The 18,604-nt window shown below is 40.0% G+C and overlaps 2 protein-coding genes across 7 annotated transcripts in view; both read right to left on the reverse strand.

Annotated features, from left to right (window-relative positions):
* LAMTOR3 (late endosomal/lysosomal adaptor, MAPK and MTOR activator 3) overlaps positions 1-1,099 on the reverse strand; it is a 62,753-nt gene extending 61,654 nt beyond the window's left edge. For 3 of the 4 annotated variants that reach the window (XM_073340789.1, XM_073340788.1, XM_073340785.1), the window contains exon 1: positions 931-1,038. The gene's annotated coding sequence lies outside the window, so the exon portion shown is untranslated. Of the gene's footprint in view, positions 1-930; positions 1,039-1,075 lie in introns of those variants that run through there. The other variant, XM_073340787.1, reaches the window with a different exon arrangement.
* A 4,994-nt stretch (positions 1,100-6,093) lies between these two features.
* The window catches only part of DNAJB14 (DnaJ heat shock protein family (Hsp40) member B14), a 37,669-nt gene continuing 25,158 nt past the window's right edge, over positions 6,094-18,604 (reverse strand). For all 3 annotated transcript variants that reach the window (XM_073340781.1, XM_073340779.1, XM_073340780.1), the window contains one exon: positions 6,094-14,259. In XM_073340781.1, the coding sequence (XP_073196882.1) occupies positions 14,135-14,259 (125 nt within the window). In that variant the 3' untranslated portion in view covers positions 6,094-14,134. The remainder of the gene's footprint in view (positions 14,260-18,604) is intronic.

An 18,604-nucleotide genomic window follows, 5' to 3' on the forward strand; every position in this document is an offset into this window, starting at 1 on the left:
CTTTATATATACACAGAGAATATGAAACAATACCTCCTCCCACCCCACTGTCCTGCTGGTAATAGCTTATCTAAAGTGATCATCAGGTGGGCCAGCAGGACAGTGGGGTGGGAGGAGGCATTGTTTCATATTCTCTGTGTATATATAAAGTCTGCTGCAGTTTCCACGGTATGCATCCGATGAAGTGAGCTGTAGCTCACGAAAGCTCATGCTCAAATAAATTGGTTAGTCTCTAAGGTCCCAGCGATCAGGATAGCTGAGAACTGGGCCAGCTTTCCAAGGGAGGCAGGTTTTCAGAACAGGCTGGACAAACACCTGTCCCGGCTGGTCTAAGCTCCCTTGCTGCTGCAGGGGTGGAGGGTGTCGCTCAAATCCCGCCTTTCCCTGACTCCAGGAGGGAAGCCAGCCGGCAGGGGAGCAGATTGCACCTGCTCCTAAGGCAGGTCAGCCGAGAACCCCGGCCCGTCCTTGGGATGTGCCCTGGCACCTGACAGGCCACAGGGCTCCCGCAGCTGTGCACGGGGCGGCCGAGGACAGGCTCGGCTGCTCCCTGGCCCCAGGCGGGTGGGAGCTGGAACTCGGGGCGCGGCCGCCCCCCCGGACTTGTAGCGGTTTCCATCCTGCCCAGGGGTCACAGCCTGGTTCTGTGGCTCTCAGCACCCCCCCAAACGGTCCCATCAGCCCTGCCAAGGCGCTGGGGCTTGCGGAGCTCCGAGTCCCCCAGCCCCCGGGCGGAGGGTTCGGGGCCGGAGAGGAGGCCGGTCGCAGGACCCCTCCCGCTCCACTCCCCGCAGCACGGGGTGGGGGGTTGTTAATATAGTAGGCCCTATAATAACAATTACCACAACACACAACCTCTGCTTGGGGGGGCGGGGGAGGGGGAGTCCACCCTCCCCCGAAAGCCGAACTCCCCCCGCCCCCTTCCCTTACCCCAGGGTCCAACAGGCCGCCCGCTTCTGCCGGAATTCCTCACAGAAACACCCCAGCTGACAGCAGCCGCTTCCCCTGCCACCCTCGATCACATGACTCCCCACCCAAGAAACGATCGCTGCCGCCTCCCCCGCCCCGTCCTCACTTCCGGTGTAGCGTCAGATCTGTCTCGCTGCCAGCTCATGAGCATGCCCACCCGTCTGCGCCTGCTCAGTGAGCGCCGCGAAAGGGCTGCGCTACTGGAAGCGGGAGGGGACAAGCGAAGGGCGAAGCCACGGCGGCGTCTCTGCCTCCTTCGGCCCCAAAGCAAATGTGAGGTCACGTGACGGCGCTGGGCGTCGGGAGCCCGCGGGGAGAGGAGGGGCTCGCGGTCGCGCCCGGGGCCGCGCGCCCTGTTGTGGAGCTGGTGCTCTCGGGGCGCCTGCCCGCGGGCACAGAGGCGGGGTGCTGGGCGGCGAGGGGGCTCTGTGAGCCGCCTGCCCTCACCCCATTGTTCGGGGGGGGGGGTTCAGTGCGCACCCCACCACCCCTTGTAACGCTTAGTAGCCCTGAAACACACACACACAATTAAAGACCCTAATGCACGATGCAGTTCAGGGGCAGCCCTTCTCCTAGTGACACCGGCCTGATGGAGCAGTTACTTCCGTTTGTAATAATAGGGAGACAAGCTGGGTGAGGTAATACCTTTTATTGCACCAACGGCGGTTGGTGGAAGAGACCAGCATATTCCACCCACCTCGTCCCTCTGGTATCTTGGGGCCGTTAGGGCTACCACGCCGCTGCAAACAACAGTGTAATAATAGGAAGATGTAACATGATAGCAGATGCAGTAGTTTGCAAGGTGGAATCTCAGAGCATTTGACATTTCAGGGACTAAGGTAGTTCAGAGATTATTTGCATTTCCTCTGAAGTTCCTTTCAGCTGTGGAGTAAAGTGATGACAGGTCATCTTAAAAATATAATAATCCCCTCCTTTGCAGGTGGTTTGCCTTCATTCCTGCTAGGGCAGCCCAGCTCTTCCAAGGTTTCTGACTTTTGAGAGTTAGGTAGCTGGTTTACAGTTGAGACACCAGCCAGTGGAAATGGAAGGGGATCTCCTCTCAGCACGCTGAAGATCTGGATGAATCAGAGGTGCAGTCCTGTGCATCTATGCAAATGATGTTCCGCATAATTAATTGTTATACAGGATAAATTATGTATATTTACACCATACATGTTAGAATGACTTAAGAAGAACAAGCACATCCTACCCAGCAGATCAGCTCTCATAAATCTAGATAGTTGGGCTGAATCAGTGCTCAAATGGCCTCGAAGGAAAAGGATGCTGCATAAAATGGTGTGGTAACATGGCAGGTCACTCTCTTCCCAGAAAGATGGAAATGTGCTGCTGAAGATCCTGGCTTGTGCAAGAAATGCAAAACGGAAGTCCTGCTACTTATTTAAGGTCATGTATGTTTCTTAAGAGTTGAGGGCATTACCCTGTATTCCTGGCCTAATTCATGTTATGTGCACCCCAGCTATAATTTCACTAGTGGTTTCATGTGACATAATCGTCACTTCATGTCCTAAATTATGGTATACTGTTGCTGTACGCTGTTGAACAGTTCCAAAATTTGATGTGAGAATTATCTTGTTACAGATTGGCAAAGTGATCTCACTTGCCCAACGTATAACATATTTTGTAAATACTTTGGGACCTTCTGGGTGAAAGGTGTTACATCAATGTAAATCATGTGTTCACACACTATAATGCAAAGGTTTCAGAGTAGCAGCCGTGTTAGTCTGTATTCGCAAAAAGAAAAGGAGGACGTGTAGCACCTTAAAGATGAACAAATTTATTTGAGCATAAGCTTTCGTGAGCTACAGCTCACTTCATCGGATGCATGTGCATGTGCATCTGATGAAGTGAGCTGTAGCTCACGAAAGCTTATGCTCAAATAAATTTGTTCGTCTCTAAGGTGCCACAAGTCCTCCTTTTCTTATAATGCAAAGAGTTGTCTTAACCATTAAGAAGGGTTTGTATCAACAACTATTCAGTTTAACTAGGGATAAATCTTGGCAATCTCTTCTCATAATAAATTCTAAAGAGGGAAGAACATTCTGCCAAATACACATATTTAGTGGTGCCTAGCAAATGGGTGACGCTTGAGGGGAGATACCGATCAATTCAGGAACAAAAGAGATAAAGAACAAAGAGAATGAATTGTTTAAGCTTTTATGTTGGAATGCAGCTAGAATTACACTATATGCGAATCTGTCACCTATGCTAAATTTTATATCTAACATGAAAAAAATAGAGCTTTAACAGCAAAATAACTGGCAATCCCAAATCATGTTCACATTCTCTAACAGAAGGATGTGACAGGCCAGTTGCCATTCAAAGGGCAATTTTCAAATGTCTTATCCATTTTTCCTGTTGGAGGGGTTTCCACCTGCAGTGGAACTGAGCAACTAAGTTGCAGTTTTTTAAAGATATTATATAGTTCAGTAAAAATTAGTGACAGAGGCTCACCTGCTGTGTTTGCCATTATGTATATGTAGAGGAGGTCAGCAGCATTTGTTCTAGTAAGTCACATTGCTGTATTTTTAAAAACAGTGATTAGAGTGAAGTTAAATGCTGTACTTGATGATTTTTATATAATTAAACAGGACAAGAGTGGACATTTAGTATCATTTTAGGAATTTCTCTCCAAGATTTAAAAATAATTTTCTTCTTTTAGTTCTAGAAGGCAGATTATCCAAATGGGGTGTGTGTTCAAGTATGCCAATTTTGACAAGTTTAGACTTTTGCTGTTTATATGCTCCTTCCCAGGAATGAAATGTCTAGTCATCTTTTGAAAAAATCTCCCCCAAAATGAAGAATTTTAGTTTTACACCACTTTTCTGACTAGCTTATTTCCTTTAACACTGCAGTTTACTCATTTTTTATATAAGGCAGTTTATGTGCCATCTAATTATATAAGCTGTAGACCTACAATTATATTAGATCTCCACCTGGCTTTAATACATTGTAAGGGATGAGGCAGATTCCCACCTTCACACCCAGAGGTGTGTGTATGTCCTGTAATTCTGCTACTCAATTTCTTTTCAATTTGAAGAGGAATTTTGTTCCTTAAAAAGTCATCATATGTATATAACCATAGTAGATTAATATTAAAAATGGACATAAGATTTCAGATACATGTGTAACAAATACATAAACCCAAAGAATTGTGAGCAGGATTAACGGTGTAATCTTGGCCCCATTAAAATCAATAGGGGTTTTGCCAATGACTGCAGTGTGGGGCATGGATTTCACTTTAAGTGAGTAGCTTAGGGTTGCAGATATAAATCACAGAACCTGTTTCAGGTCTGCCAAAGTCCAGAGCTCTTAATGTTTGTATGTATCACTGTCACCCAATGTCTCAACTACATTTAAAATAACCACAGACTAATAGACTGTAGGATATTGCTACTTTCACCTTCTAAATCATTTGTTAAAGGGAGTTTGTTGCGCCAGAATATTGTTTATGATTAGTAGTAGTTTTTCCCAGCGGAAATGAAAAATAGTTTACTGCAAGAAGGCAGTCTTTTTTTTGGTAATTAATGGCTGTGTCGAAAAGTCAATTTATAAAACAATTCAGCAGTATTTTCAAAATATTTAAGAATAATTTAAGATTAGACAACATTTTAGTAGCTAGAACACTTTGCCTTAAAAAGGAATAACTGATTTTATAAGATAAAGTATGTTCCTAGTCTTAGTTCTCAGTATCTACATGAGCTGAGCATACAATGAAATAGCTGTTCCTTTTAAATGCAAGCCACTGAATTTAAAACAGAACTAGAATGACTAGTCAACCTGGGGTTTTCTTTAACATGTAAAAAAAAGTAAGATTTTTGCACATTTTCACACTGAAAATAAATTTTATTTTGATATGTCTAATATTACATTAGATATTATAAATCAGACAAGTCTTTTTTTAAAACTTAACCTTTAAATCTTGAAAATGCTTTCAAATTAGACAAAATAAAATAAGATCTTCTTTGTTAAGATACTACCTTCATTTCACCGGATTTCTTTTGCAAGCCTTCCATTAAATTTATTAGGTGTCTTGAACATGACTTGCAAAGACTGTATAACCTCTCGCGCACTGTTTTTTTAAAAGTCTGAAGAACAAGCATTTAGAATTCCTTCAGATTTTTAAAGCAGGTGAGGGACTTTATATTCTCCAACATACACTTGTAAAATATCAGTCACAACTGAGGAAAACAGCCAATACCAGCAGCAAGTTCAGAAATGTTATTTCAAATGTAAGCCATTTCCAACCACATTTCAGTTTATTCACATTGAGAAATGCTTTTTACCTTGTCAGATTTCAGATTGCTGAGCAGAGCAAAAGGGTATAATTTTCTAAAAATGGACCCTGTAATGCAGGGTGGACAAAATACAGCCCAGGGGCCGCAGCCGGACCTCCAGACGTTTTAATCTGGCTCTCACGCTCCCGCCAGGGAGCGGAGTCTGGGGCTTGTCTCGCTCCGCGCACCTCCCAGAAGCAGTGGCATGTCCCCGCTCTGGCTCCTACCGTGTAGGGGCAGCCAAGAGGCTCCACATACTGCCCCCGCAGCTCCCATTGGCCAAGAACCACAGCCAATGGGAGCTGCAGGGGTGGTGCCTGTGGAAAGGGCAGCATGCAGAGCCACCTGGCAGCGCTTCCGAATAGGAGCTGGAGTGGGGACATGCCACTGCTTTTGGTAGCTGCTTGAGGTAAGTACCACTCAGCACCTGATCCCCCTCCCGCCCTCTGAACCCCAGCCTGGAGCACCCTCCTGCACCCCCAACCCCTCATCCCTAGCCTCACCCCAGAGCCTGCACTCCCAGCCGGAGCCCTCACACACACACCCCTACACTCCAACGCCCTACCCCAGCCCGGAGCCCAATCCCACACCCTGAACTCCTCATTTCTGGCCTGCATCCCCAGCCGGAGCCCTCACCCCCTCCTGCACTCCACCCCCAATTTCATGAGCATTCATGGTCTGCCATACAATTTCCATACCCAGATGTGGTCCTTGGGCCAAAAAGTTTGCCCACCCTTGCTGTAATGGGAATTCTTACCCACATACTGAGGGGGTGGAGGTGGCAGGGAAAAAAAGCATTTAAAGATCAGTGACACCAGAACTCTCAAAATTGGATGGATAATTTTAATTCCTAATGGAAGCTCTGCTCTGTGCAAACTTACAGTGGCACAATATTAAACTATCACAAGTTTGAGGTATTAGCTGGAAAAGAAATATATACACCTCTAAACACATGCACACACAAGATTCACAAGTCTAGTGGTCCCAAGACCAGCAAACCTTGGTACTGAGTGAAAAGGAATCATGTACTTGTCAGGGAAATTATACATGCAAAGAAGCTTTAAAAACTACATTTCACATAACCCTTAATATAAGGAATATTTATGTTTCTGTTCAACATGCTTAAAAAGGAAATTATTTAAACATATTGGAAAAAATTCGTATCTTTAATAGTGAGTAACCAAACTGAAAAAGGAGCTTGAAACCTGAAGCTTTCCTTCAAGATTACAAAGTCATCTAAAAGATTATACCAAGAGGCCTCATTCTACCTATTTCCCCTAAAACACAGACTAGATCTGCATGAAAGTTAAAAGGATGGGTTTCTTTTTCCTTTTCCAAGTTTCTCCTATCAGTTCGCACCCCCTCCCTACCCCTTTCTTCAGCTAAACTGATGGGATTAGAAATATAGAGGCAGCCATCTATTCTGTTAAGTGCCCAAAACTGGACAGTCTGATCACTGTGTTCATTCATTCCTCTATCCCACTATGTGGAGGAAAAAAACGCATCTCCATGCAGATTTAATGGACGAAAGGGAATCTTGTGTTGGTTCATGATGACGAACCTAAACTTACTACGTGGTTAGTCAGTGGATTACAATCCACACAGTTCAAGTGGTAGGCTGACTCAGTTAGGGAAAAGGTGAAGATTCCGAAAGATCAAAATTGAAAATTTGTCAATTAACAATAATCAAGCATTGTGGGAAGTTTATCCATTTTCATAAGATTATAAATGTTTCTGCTATGATGGTTAATACCCAAAAAGCAAATGGTTTCAAAAAAAATTTTTTTTAACAATGCCAACAACGTTACTCTCAAAGTTAACAGCAGAAGGTGAAAGACTGAAATGCTCAGAGACCTTATCAAGATAGTTCATGACTTACTTGCCCCTCCCCATTGAGGCCCATTTCCAGTAAATGCAGTTTTATAGATATATAGGTGTATGCATATATTAGTATTTGCATGTGCATGCATCATATGACTATGGATCTGCATGATACTATATAAGTATTACATACCATATTCAAAAAGGGAAATGAAGTTGTCACATAATGCAAGTTTGCCTGTATTTTTATAAGTACAAATAGCGGTTGTGAATATTCAGTATTTCGCTTGTTCAGATGGTTGTAAAGAAGAACAATCTCAACCCTCTCCCCCAAGACCATAGGAGCAGATTTTCAAAGGCGCTCAGCATCCAACAGCTGTTATTGTACTAAACAGGAACTGCTGGGTGTTGGGAACTTTTGAAAATCTGACTGCTTTAAGTGCCTAAATAGAAGCTAAGCTCTTTCGAAAAATCCAGCTCCACAACAAATTCGGAGTACTTTTGAATATTTGGCCTTGTGTTAAAAACAAACAAACCACCAGTTCAGGCATAAAGACATACAAATCATTCTTGCAGAATATGAAAAAGGCAATTCATTTTAATGAAAGTTGAGGGCCCACCATCTCCTACCAAAAATAATCATAGGAACATAGGATAAAATAATGGATTTGGTGGACTAAGGTAACTTCTAAAGAGATTCCCAGTGAAATAAGATCCCTGTAAAATCTTCAGCTGCCTCATTAACAGATCATGGGAGCTTCTGGTATAATTAAAATGGCTACATGGGGGAAAACCGTGAACAGAGGTTTAAGATTAAACTGTTCCTTACTGTACACCAAGAATGATTTAAAGTAAAATGAATGGCTTTGTTAAGGTGTATGGGTCTGATACTGCAAATGGCTAATTCCACTTTTGGTCCCCCCCACAATGAGCCCCACTGAAGTCCCCAAAGAGCAACTGAGTCACTGTCACCCACTAACTCAAACACTCTCTCACTCTTTCTACAGGCATCATGTACCCTGTATCCCACAGCTTCAGGAAGTCCCGTAATTGGTCAGCATGTGTTGATAGATGGAACATACATACTCCGTCCATGGAATTAAATTATACTGTATTGTATTTAATAAATGACGTTTGCCATTGAGTTCAATGAAATGGAATTTTGCCACGGATTTCAAAGAAAGCAGCTTCACCAAGAGGGGGAAAAGTATTTGGCTATGTACAATTGTTATTAAGCACTACATCTTCAGCAAAATTTCTTCCAAGGTCCTGAGAAATCTGAGCTCCACATTTTCTGGTTTCTGCTAGAGTGACACCACAAGTACTACAAAGGACAGGAAAACAGGAGGTTTAAATAATGAAAGATTTTGATCACACCTACAATATATCTATGGAATGTGATGTTTGTTCCCTTTGGAAAAGAAACTGAGAAGGTTGCAATGCAGGCTCTTAAGCAATGTAAACTGTCATGGGATAAGAGGGAAGGTCCTCTCATGGATTGGTAACTGGTTAAAAGAAAGAAAACAAAGGGTAGGAATACATGGTCAGTTTCCAGAATGGAGAGAGGTAAATAGTGGTGTCCCCCAGGGGTCTGTACTGGGATCAGTCCTATTCAACATGTTAATAAATGATCCGGAAAAAGGGGTAAACAGTGAGGTGGCAAAATTTGCAGATGATACAAAACTACTCAAGATGGTTAATTCCAAAGAGTTACAAGTGTTACAAAGGCATCTCACAAAACTGGGTGATTGGGCAACAACATGGCAGATGAAATTCAATGTTGATAAATGCAAAGCAATGCACATTAGAAAATGTAATCCCAACATATAAAATGATGGGGGTCTAAGTTAGCTGTTACCACTCAAAAAAGAGATCTTTGAGTCATTGTGGATAGCTCTCTGAAAACATCCCCTCAATGTGCAGCGGCAGTCAAAAAAGTGAACAGAATGTTGGGCATCATTAGGAAAGGCACAGAAAAGAAGACAAAGTATCATGTTGCCTCTATATAAATCCCTGTTATGCCCACATCTTGATTACTGTATGCAGATCTGATCGCCCCATCTCAAGAAAGATATATTCGAATTAGAAAAGGTACATAAAAGGGCAACAAAAATGATTAGGGGTGTGGAATAGCTTCCATAAGAGGAAAGATTAATAAGACTGGGACTTTTCAGCTTGGAAAAGAGATGACTAATTGGATATGATAGAGCTCTATAAAATCAGGACAGGTGTGGAGAAAGTAAATAAGGAAGTGTTATTTACTTCTCCTCATTACACAAGAACTAAAGGTCACCCAATGAAATTAAATAGGCAGCAGATTTAAAACAAACAAAGGGACGTATTTCTTCACACAACGTACTCAACCTGTGGAACTCCTTGCCAGAGGATGGTGTGAAGGCCAAGACTACAACAGGGTTCAAAAAAGAACTAGATAAGTTCATGGAAGATAGGTCCATCAATGGCCATTAGCCAGGAGGGCAGGGATTGTGTCCCTAGCCTTTGTTTGCATAAGCTAGGAATGGGCGATGGGATGGATCACTTGATGGATTACCTGTTCTGTTCATTCTCTCTGGGGTACCTGGCATTGGCCACTGTTGGAAGACAGGATATTGGGCTAGATGGGCCTTTGGTCTGATCCAGTATGACCATTCATATGATCACTTTGGTGAATTAAATAAAAAGAGTGAAAGTTTCAGGTAATGACGCCTACCTTTGAGTTCCCGTCAGTTTTTTGTTTTACTATTGCATTTTCCTGTGTATTCCTCTACTTGTTCCTATGTGAAAGACCCACACAGAGGACACTGATTCCCCTGTAATAGTGAGTCAGTCAGTGAAACTACTACAAAATAAACAAACTTGAAAAATAGATATTGTTTTGCCCCTTCATCATAATAGCACTCTTACTTGTTACTTGTAACAATAGGTCAAAGATTTCCAGAGGGAAGTTTTTAAATTGACTCTGATCCTTTAAAACAGGGGTCTCAAACACAGAGCCAGTGGAATTATTTCCTGCAGCCCATCATAGGCGCCAACTCCACTGGCAGCCAAACTCCCAGGATCCCCTCCTCCCTGCTCCTCCGCCTACTTCACAGCACTTCCCGCTGCCAAACAGCTGTTTGGCAGCACTTAGGACTTTCCAAGAGGGACGGGGGAAGAGCAGGGATATGGCACGCTCAGGGGAGGAGGTGGAGAAGAGGCAGGACTGGGGCAGGGATTTGGGGAAGGGGTTGGAATAGGGGCAGAGAGGAGGCGGAGTTGGGGCGGGGACTTTGAGGAAGGTGTTGGAATGGGGTCAGTGAAGGGGTGGGAAGAGGCAGGGCAGGGGCAGGGCCTCATGGACTAAATGAGGAGTCTGAGGTATGAAGTTCAGCATGTGAGATTCTTTGCTGTAAGTAGTTGGGAAGAATGTTTGTTAAAAGTGGCAACATATTACGTATGTATAGTTACTTTAAAAAGTTCCTGCAATTACAGCTGTGTTGATAGACTGTTAGTGTAGATCATCCTCAGCGTTACTGACCACATAAGGAATAGTTACAGGTGTTTATATTTTATTAAAACCCCTCTTCACATTACAGTTTTTAAAAAGTTACTACATTGACTTTTAATAGCATACTGTATTACTCTTCATTTTTTTCATTTTTGACTATACTTTTGTATCATTGTATGAAAAGATTTCAGTGATGCAGCCCTCGGGCCAACGTACTAGTCCTCATGTGGCCCTCGTGGTGATCCGAGTTTGAGATCCTTGCTTTAAAATAAAGTGCTAACTATATTTTAATGGCTATAAACTTTGTCTTTTGTAATCTTACAAATAAGTCTTTTTTTTTTTAAGTCCTAAATTCACTTTTAAGTTTGTTTTTAGGTAAACAAACAGAACTTCTACTGAAATGTTTACCAAATGTGCAAAATATATATTACTGTAAACTGGTAACAAATCAGGGTTCTCCACTGACTAAAACATAGATGTTATGTTGTGGGGATTTTTTTTAAAGGTCACCTTTGCAAAGGAAATAAATGGGCTTGTTTTTGCTTCTTTATTATATATCAAGTTAGCCTACAAGGATCTGTTTTGTTAAATGATTTTTCTCAGCTGGTTTTTCAGTTGAGAAATTCAGGTTCTGTGCAAGCTGGAAATCTCTATGGTGACTGGAGGACTAGTGAAGTGACTGACTCACAAGAGTCCAGAGTAAAATCCGAGCAGCTAAAAAGTACAGGGATTTTTAAGTCAGGCTGCTTAAAACTCTGTTTTTTTTTTTTTTTGATAATATTTAACTTAAGACTAATTAACATTTTTGAGAAAGGATATTTATCCCTTCAGTTAACATCTTGCTCACAAGAAACATACTTTGAGCTACCCAGAAGATCCTTCAGCAAAACCAAGGAAAAGGAGACTTGATATTCCTGATATTAAGTTTTTTTTAAAAAAAGTAAAAAACCCCAGACTTTTATTTTTAAAATACATTACAAAGAAGCAAAACAGGACATATGGCCAACTTTAAAAGAATCCTTGCAGATCACCTTTAAGGTAGGCAGGAATAGGAAGTAATACCCATGCTTCCCCAGTTCCCATACCCTGGTCTCAGTAAGAGAGACTGCAAATACTTAATCTATCAAGTGTTAAGCAGCATTTTTTCAACCAATCAAAACATGTTTTTTAAATGGAATATGCTTAGAAAGGTAATTATTTTTCTAATAATTTATAATTCAATGGAATGTAGCAGCCTAGTTCTAACTGTGCAGTAACTACAGGTTTATTGTAAGCAGCTTTATTAAAAATATTTCTTAACTGTGATTTCACAGCCCCCATATTTTATAAACACACTGTGAAATCATTTCCCTTTGTGTTCACTGAAAAAATGGCACCCACAAGCATACAGGCATATCTATGAAGCAGGAGGCCAGTGCATTTGCTCAAGACCATTGAAAAAATTCTTCTATTACGACTATCTAGAGAATTTGACAAGGTCTTTGATGTTATGTCCTCCAAATTAGCATATTTATGATGCTTTCGGGATACTTTTAGAATTTAGGTAATCCACATTTGCTCGCTTTCTTTACTTCTAAGGCAAACTGCAAACATTTGGATGATTTCTACAATAAATAGATGAATGTGATACATCATTCGTCTCTCCTTGCCCCAAAACCTGATTCGTGGGGACATTCAGCACAGAAACCCTGCTTCGTTTCAGTTTTCAGCTCTTCGCTTTGAAGTTCACCTTTGATTTCCACTATGAACATTACCTCTTCCAAAAGAGGAAGAATGTTTTGGTTTGGCTATTAGCTTTGTACGTCACCAGCCAGCCTGTTCCATGTTACACCACCATATACAATACTGGGCACTTCCAGTGAGACACTTTAGAAAAGGTAAACACAAAAGGCTTAAGGTCCACTCAAATTAGCAGCATTTAATGTGGCTCTAAGGACTAATTATGCTCACAAAGTACACCAGTGTAAATCCAAAGTAAGCCCAATGAAGTTGAATAGGGCACTGACTTCAGTTAAGTAGCTACACTGTTATAACCAGAGAGCAGAATTTGCCTCCCCGCAATTTGATAAATTTAGAGAGAGAAATTCTCTAAAACAATGGACTGCCCTTATTACCAAATAGCCAGCATTCACAAATGAAAGACAAAATATTTTGCTATGTTGCACTGACAAACAGTACAATGATGTAGAAATTTCACCTACTACACTCAAAGCACCTACTCATTTCTTTCTATCGGCATCACACACCCTGTATCCAGCTTTTTCAGAATGCCCCTTAATTTGTGACAGCATGTGTGGATACATATAATTTACATGTTCAGTCCATGGAATTAAATGATACTTTATTGTATTTAATAGTTAAATGGTATGTTTTCTCACCTACAGGAAGTCCATCCAGCAAGATTCTGGACTGAAACAACTTTATATCTTGTGACTTCCTCTTGTTCCTGTACTTGATCAAATTTGTGGGGCTCTGATCACAGCAGAATGTTACAAGGCAGCTAAGCATTTAATAGTTAATTGTCAGAAGTGTTAAAAGGCACAACGCTTGACTTGAGCAGTGATTTTCCTATTCCACTTGTGTTGAGTGAATAGGAATCAGTTTGAAGATACTAGCTTGAAATGAGAAACTGCGAATCTCCCCAGAGGAAACATTGTTTTGTTTTTTTTTAAAACTAATTACTATTGCAGATTTTCCCTCTACCTTTTCAGTGAAAAATAAGGAACCTGGGAATGCATGTTCAACATGCTTATGGACTTATATACAACTGAAATGCCAAAGGGCAGAGTTGCTGTAAAGTACTCCAAGTACTAAAAGCAATGTTCATAACTTCTGCATAGCACTTTACAAATATTTACTTTTAAAAGAGATTAGTGAAGCTCTTGGTTTTCTTAGTATTGGTCAGAAATTCTTAAAAACAACAACAGCTAATTGCTACTCTACACCAAATTAAATTTATCCCAACATATATTTCGGAATATACACTACTATATTTTAAAAATATCAAGTTCCTCTAAGCTGGTAAAGCCTGAAGATTTTACATAAAGTTAGAGATAAAGTGTTTAATATTTTTTTTTTAAACTACACACACTTGACATCTGAATAAGGAGTGATGTAGTCATACTATTTATTTCATCAGTGAAACAAAATGTTTTATGGAGCTAAATTTCTGATATTTTAAATAGAAAGTCATTTAACTTGTATATACACAAAGTGTTCTTTCCATAGATATTTACATGACAAATATGTTAGAGGAGAACCACTATGACTAAGTCTCTACAAGCGTGGCATCCTTTCTGAGCTACTCTCTCTGCTGAAAGAATTCATGGAAACCTTTGAAGTAAAATCTAAACAATTAAAATAATGTAAACTGACTTTGTTCTATATTTCATAGTAGGTAAAGAAGCCATTAAATGAAATTTCATCATAAGGATTCTGGAAACAGCTACACAGTAGAGTTTTACATCCACCCTCTTTTCAACTTCCAGGATGAAACTAAATCTCTTCTCACTTGACAAGAGATATAATAGCGTACTTAAGGTTGCACGGGTAAAATTCTAGTTCATCCTCCTCGATAGATACTGGTGAGCCTTTCTAGTTCTTTGCAGTTGTCCATGGGCAAGGAGTCTGCTTTCTTTCGGAGGCGATCATCTCGGTACACTTTTGCTGCGTACAGCAAGTCTGTTTCTTAAAAAAGAAAGATTTTTAGGGTTAAAGTAGTAATTTCATGTGTATGCAAGACTCTCTCTCACTCAGACCTACCCCAAACATCTAAATCCTCCTCACACCTTGCATCACTCTGTTTGCTGCTCCCAATTGATAATCATAGTGACATCAATGTGTCATTTTATTGCAGGCTTCCCTCTGCTGGATTTCCGTCAGCATTGCTTGCAAGTTTGAAGGCCAATGCCGGTAACAGACTTTCAGTGTTCTTATATTTCAATCCGTACTTTCTGATTTCAGAGAGATTCCCTATCCCCCATTACTTGCTTACTTACTGTACACCAATAAAGATATTGATCACTTCACCCCTGTGGTCAATGATCTTCTGTGTGATCTTAATGGTACACCTCTAGTTACCCTGGCAGTGTTCAAAATCCATTCTGAGAGAGGCCTTTGAGACCTAGTTGTCCAGCACACTAAATATGCCAGTTTCTCAGGCATAAAATAATCCCTGTGTTCTGTTTTACAGGAGTTCCTACATTGTGGAGTATCTGAATTGCATAACATCTCTTTTTCAGTCTCAGGTTAAAATTCTAACGAATAAGTCATTAATTAAAGACAAACAGCTTTGGAAAGAAGTTTTTAAATAGCAAAGAATGACATCTAAAAAACCCACCATTGAACACGGAGCAGATATTTTCATAAATAAAATACAAAGCAGGAATACCTTATTACACATATAGAAACTCTAATTTTTAGGATTTGCTATTTCTTTGGTTTTTAAAAGCTATTTAGGGAGTTTTATTAGGTTTACAAAATCAATGCCATGTAAACATCACAAACAAAATTATCATATTACTGCATAATGAGAAATTATCATCAAATCCCTCCAATTTAACAGGGCATTACCATATTACAGAGTGAGCCTCTTTACACCATCTAGGACATATTGTTTCCAAAGTCTTTATGAAATTGAGTGAAACTTCTGACTCTTCTCTTGTTCAGCTTCACTTCTGCCATTGCCAGTATGTACTCTAGAGTATTTTATCTTATCCTACCCTCCTTTCCCTGGGCTTCAGAATCTGCCAAAGTTTTTTAATCAGCTCATTATTATTTTCTACCTCTGGTGTATACTCTCGTATGTCTGAAATGTGGATTTCTATCCAAAGAAACTGGACTGTATTTTCCCTCGTTTAAGGTCTCTAACTATACAATACTGATTTTGGAAGCTGAATGAGAATTTAAACAGGAATCCCCATCTTTAGCAAATCTTTGCCATCCTGACAGCCAATATAATCTCCCCTAGCTCTCTCCTCTTCTTTTAAAGCTTGGGCTAGAGCTGGTTGGAGAATTTTGATGGAACCATATGCTACTGCATTCTACTGTCTAAAGTGAAACACTTTGAAAAAATAAGTTCATTTCACTTTTATTTCAGAAGAAACCCCTGAAAAAAGTTCTAATGTTGAAACATCACATTTCAACTTTTTGGAATGAAACATTTAGATTTTTCATTTTGAAATGACTATTTTGATTTTTTTAAAAATTTTGTATTATATACTGTACAAAACATTTAGATGGTCATAAAAAAAACATTTCAATCAACCTGCAATGATTTTCTTCAGGAATTTTCCTTCACAGATCATTGTAAAGTTTTAGGCTTCCATTCTGATTCAGAATGAAGTCAAATTCCAAAACCTTGGAAGTGTTTGCAAAATGCAACTTCTGCACACAGCTCTAGTTAGGACAGAAAGGTTTTGGAAAAATTGCAGCTTACCCCATTTGAGTACAAGTTGCAGATGCCCTCTGGCTTTTTTCATAATTAAATCTTTCTGCTGATAGTAATGAAATGGCACAATGAGGACTGGTAAGAGGTCCAGGTGGAGAGAGCTGCACCTTATGTGCTCTCTGACCCCCCACAGCTTTGACTGATCAACTCTGTAACTGAAGTTCTTACAAACCAAATTGGATTTCCTGCTTTGGAGTTTTTAGGCAATCCTTTAAGTCCAATGTTGTTTCTCCTTGATCTATTTTCCATATCGTCCAATTTATGCTACATCTCTCTCTCTCTCGTTTGTCCTAGGCCAGACATTTCTAGCACAATGACTCAATATTCCACATCAGTAACTTCCTTCTTTACTGCTTGAATCTTGGATGTCTTACATCTTGTAGTCAGACTCAAAGATCTACTCCCTAACGTTCGCCCTGGTTGGTGGTTGATTTTCTTTGGCCCGCTCATTCCTCCTTGTTTTGGGTGCTTTGTCTTCAAATTGAAGTCAGAGAGGCCTCCCCCATATTGCGAGCCTGAAGGACTTCTTAGTGAGGGTGTTTATTTTTTTTTAAAATTTGGGGATGTTTTTGAATGGTCCTTCCTCTGCAATCTCATGCTCTGCTTTCGGGGGGGGGGGCGCGGGGGAAGAGGGATTAGCAGATATGGGGGATGAGGGGGTCAATAAAGGCAGATTACTGTGCTGTCCCCTCAGAACTCAGACACACAGCAGCCATTTAGTTCAGCCACCTGGTGATCCCCTACCTGGATTTGCTATTTTAACCACATTATAGTTTGTGAGACTTCCATTAAATATTCAAATTGACATGTTTAAGCCTTGAAGAAAATAACCCGCCCAAAACCCATCCCCAACCCTGCTTTGATAGGATATTTTTTAAATCAATTTTTGATGTAGAGAACTTCTACAGAATTCCTACCCTCCACATCTCTCCCCACCTTTTTTTTTTTTTTTTTTTTGCAGCATCTTGCATTATGCAAAAACCTGCTGTAAAACAGAAACAAAGGGACTAAACAATAATAACGTATTACTTCTCAAAAAGATTATGTTGCATCTATTATGAGATGGTACCTATGTACCCTTGCATGTCTCATTTTTTTAGCAATTATTTTAAGGAGAAGTCACATCAACATTTAAGCTCAAATCTACAAATACATTTGTACGTTTCCTACTCTAAATAGCAAATGTATCCTGTAGAAAAATAGGATTTAGTTGAAAACCATTTTTTTAAGCAGGAAAATGTTATTTGACCACATTTTATGACAGCAAATTTCAAAATGAAAGTTTTCATTCCTAATTGTTTCTCCTTTCAGTTTAGATTTCAAAACAACTATTTTGCTTTTTACTTTTGGAATCTTCACCCACTCCCTCTCACTCTTATTTACTCCCCTCATCTTTTACTACTGGAAAAAAGCAAGCATAAGGGACAGTAGAGATTAACAAACCTCAGAAAGTGGGAAAAACTATTTTTCTCTCTGTCTCTTTTGTACTTTTCCCCTCAGGATGATGTTGGCTAGAAGTGTGGGTTTTTTTAGTGTGAGAAGGTGGAGAATATACTCTTAAAAAAATTGAAAGTGAAAAAAGTAAAAACAAATTAGAGAAAGTACTATTTGTGTTTACTTTCCATTTTTCCATGTTTAAACAAGTGCAGAAGTGCACCCCCTCCTACTTTCACACACTTAAAAAAAATCTCTATCGCATCAGTGTTTCCAATGGGGGAAAAGCGGGGAATGTGAAGAGGGAGAGAGAGGAAAAAAAAATCAGAATTCAAAACTCAAAATTTTAAATTTCATTTCAAAATTTCTCAAAAACCGTGAATGAAAAATGTTTGTTCAAAATCTTTCATGGGAAAAAATTATTTCGTCCAACTCTAGTATTAATTATTCTAAATTAATTAATTCTAAGCTTTACCTAAAGGATGTTAATTTATTTTGGAGGGACAAAAAATAGGGATCTAACTTTTATTTATGTCTGTTGATTGATCCATGACCAATGAGTGGAAGACTTCATGATCTTGTAAACATTTGTACTGGTCCAAAGAATATCTAGTCCCTGTAGATTGTGAGATATTGGATGTTAAAAAACATGTCATTTTTCTTTCTCACTTCAGTTTTGATGTGATTTTTTGCAGCCCTACCTTCACAGTCTGACAACATTTTACGTCGCTCACAGGTATTAAAGGATTGGATTTGCGCTCTATCCCTTCTAAAAAGTAGCTGGCTAAATTATATTTGAATTAATGTGGGTAAGAAAAAAGTTAGTAGCCTAAACAACCTGTTTTTTAATATCTGATATTGCACAAGTTGCTAGTTGTTGGGAAGGGAGATAAAATGACAGAAAGTGAAACATTTATTTTGGGCCCCAAAGATGTACATGATATTGAAATTTCAGTGTGTCATTTTTAGCGTTGTCCAGAACTAAATACAGGAAGTTCAAGACCTCAGGTCAAAGTAAGTTTTCCTTCTTTCCCATTATTAATGTAGTCAAATTAATAAGTGTGTCATTCAATGCCAAAAATTTACAACAATTCACTTTCTAAGAAATGGTCACAGTTAACAGAACAAGGAATCTATCATTTTGTAGGT

The sequence above is a fragment of the Lepidochelys kempii genome, chromosome 4, assembly GCF_965140265.1.
Source record: "Lepidochelys kempii isolate rLepKem1 chromosome 4, rLepKem1.hap2, whole genome shotgun sequence".
Lineage (NCBI taxonomy): Eukaryota > Metazoa > Chordata > Testudines > Cheloniidae > Lepidochelys > Lepidochelys kempii.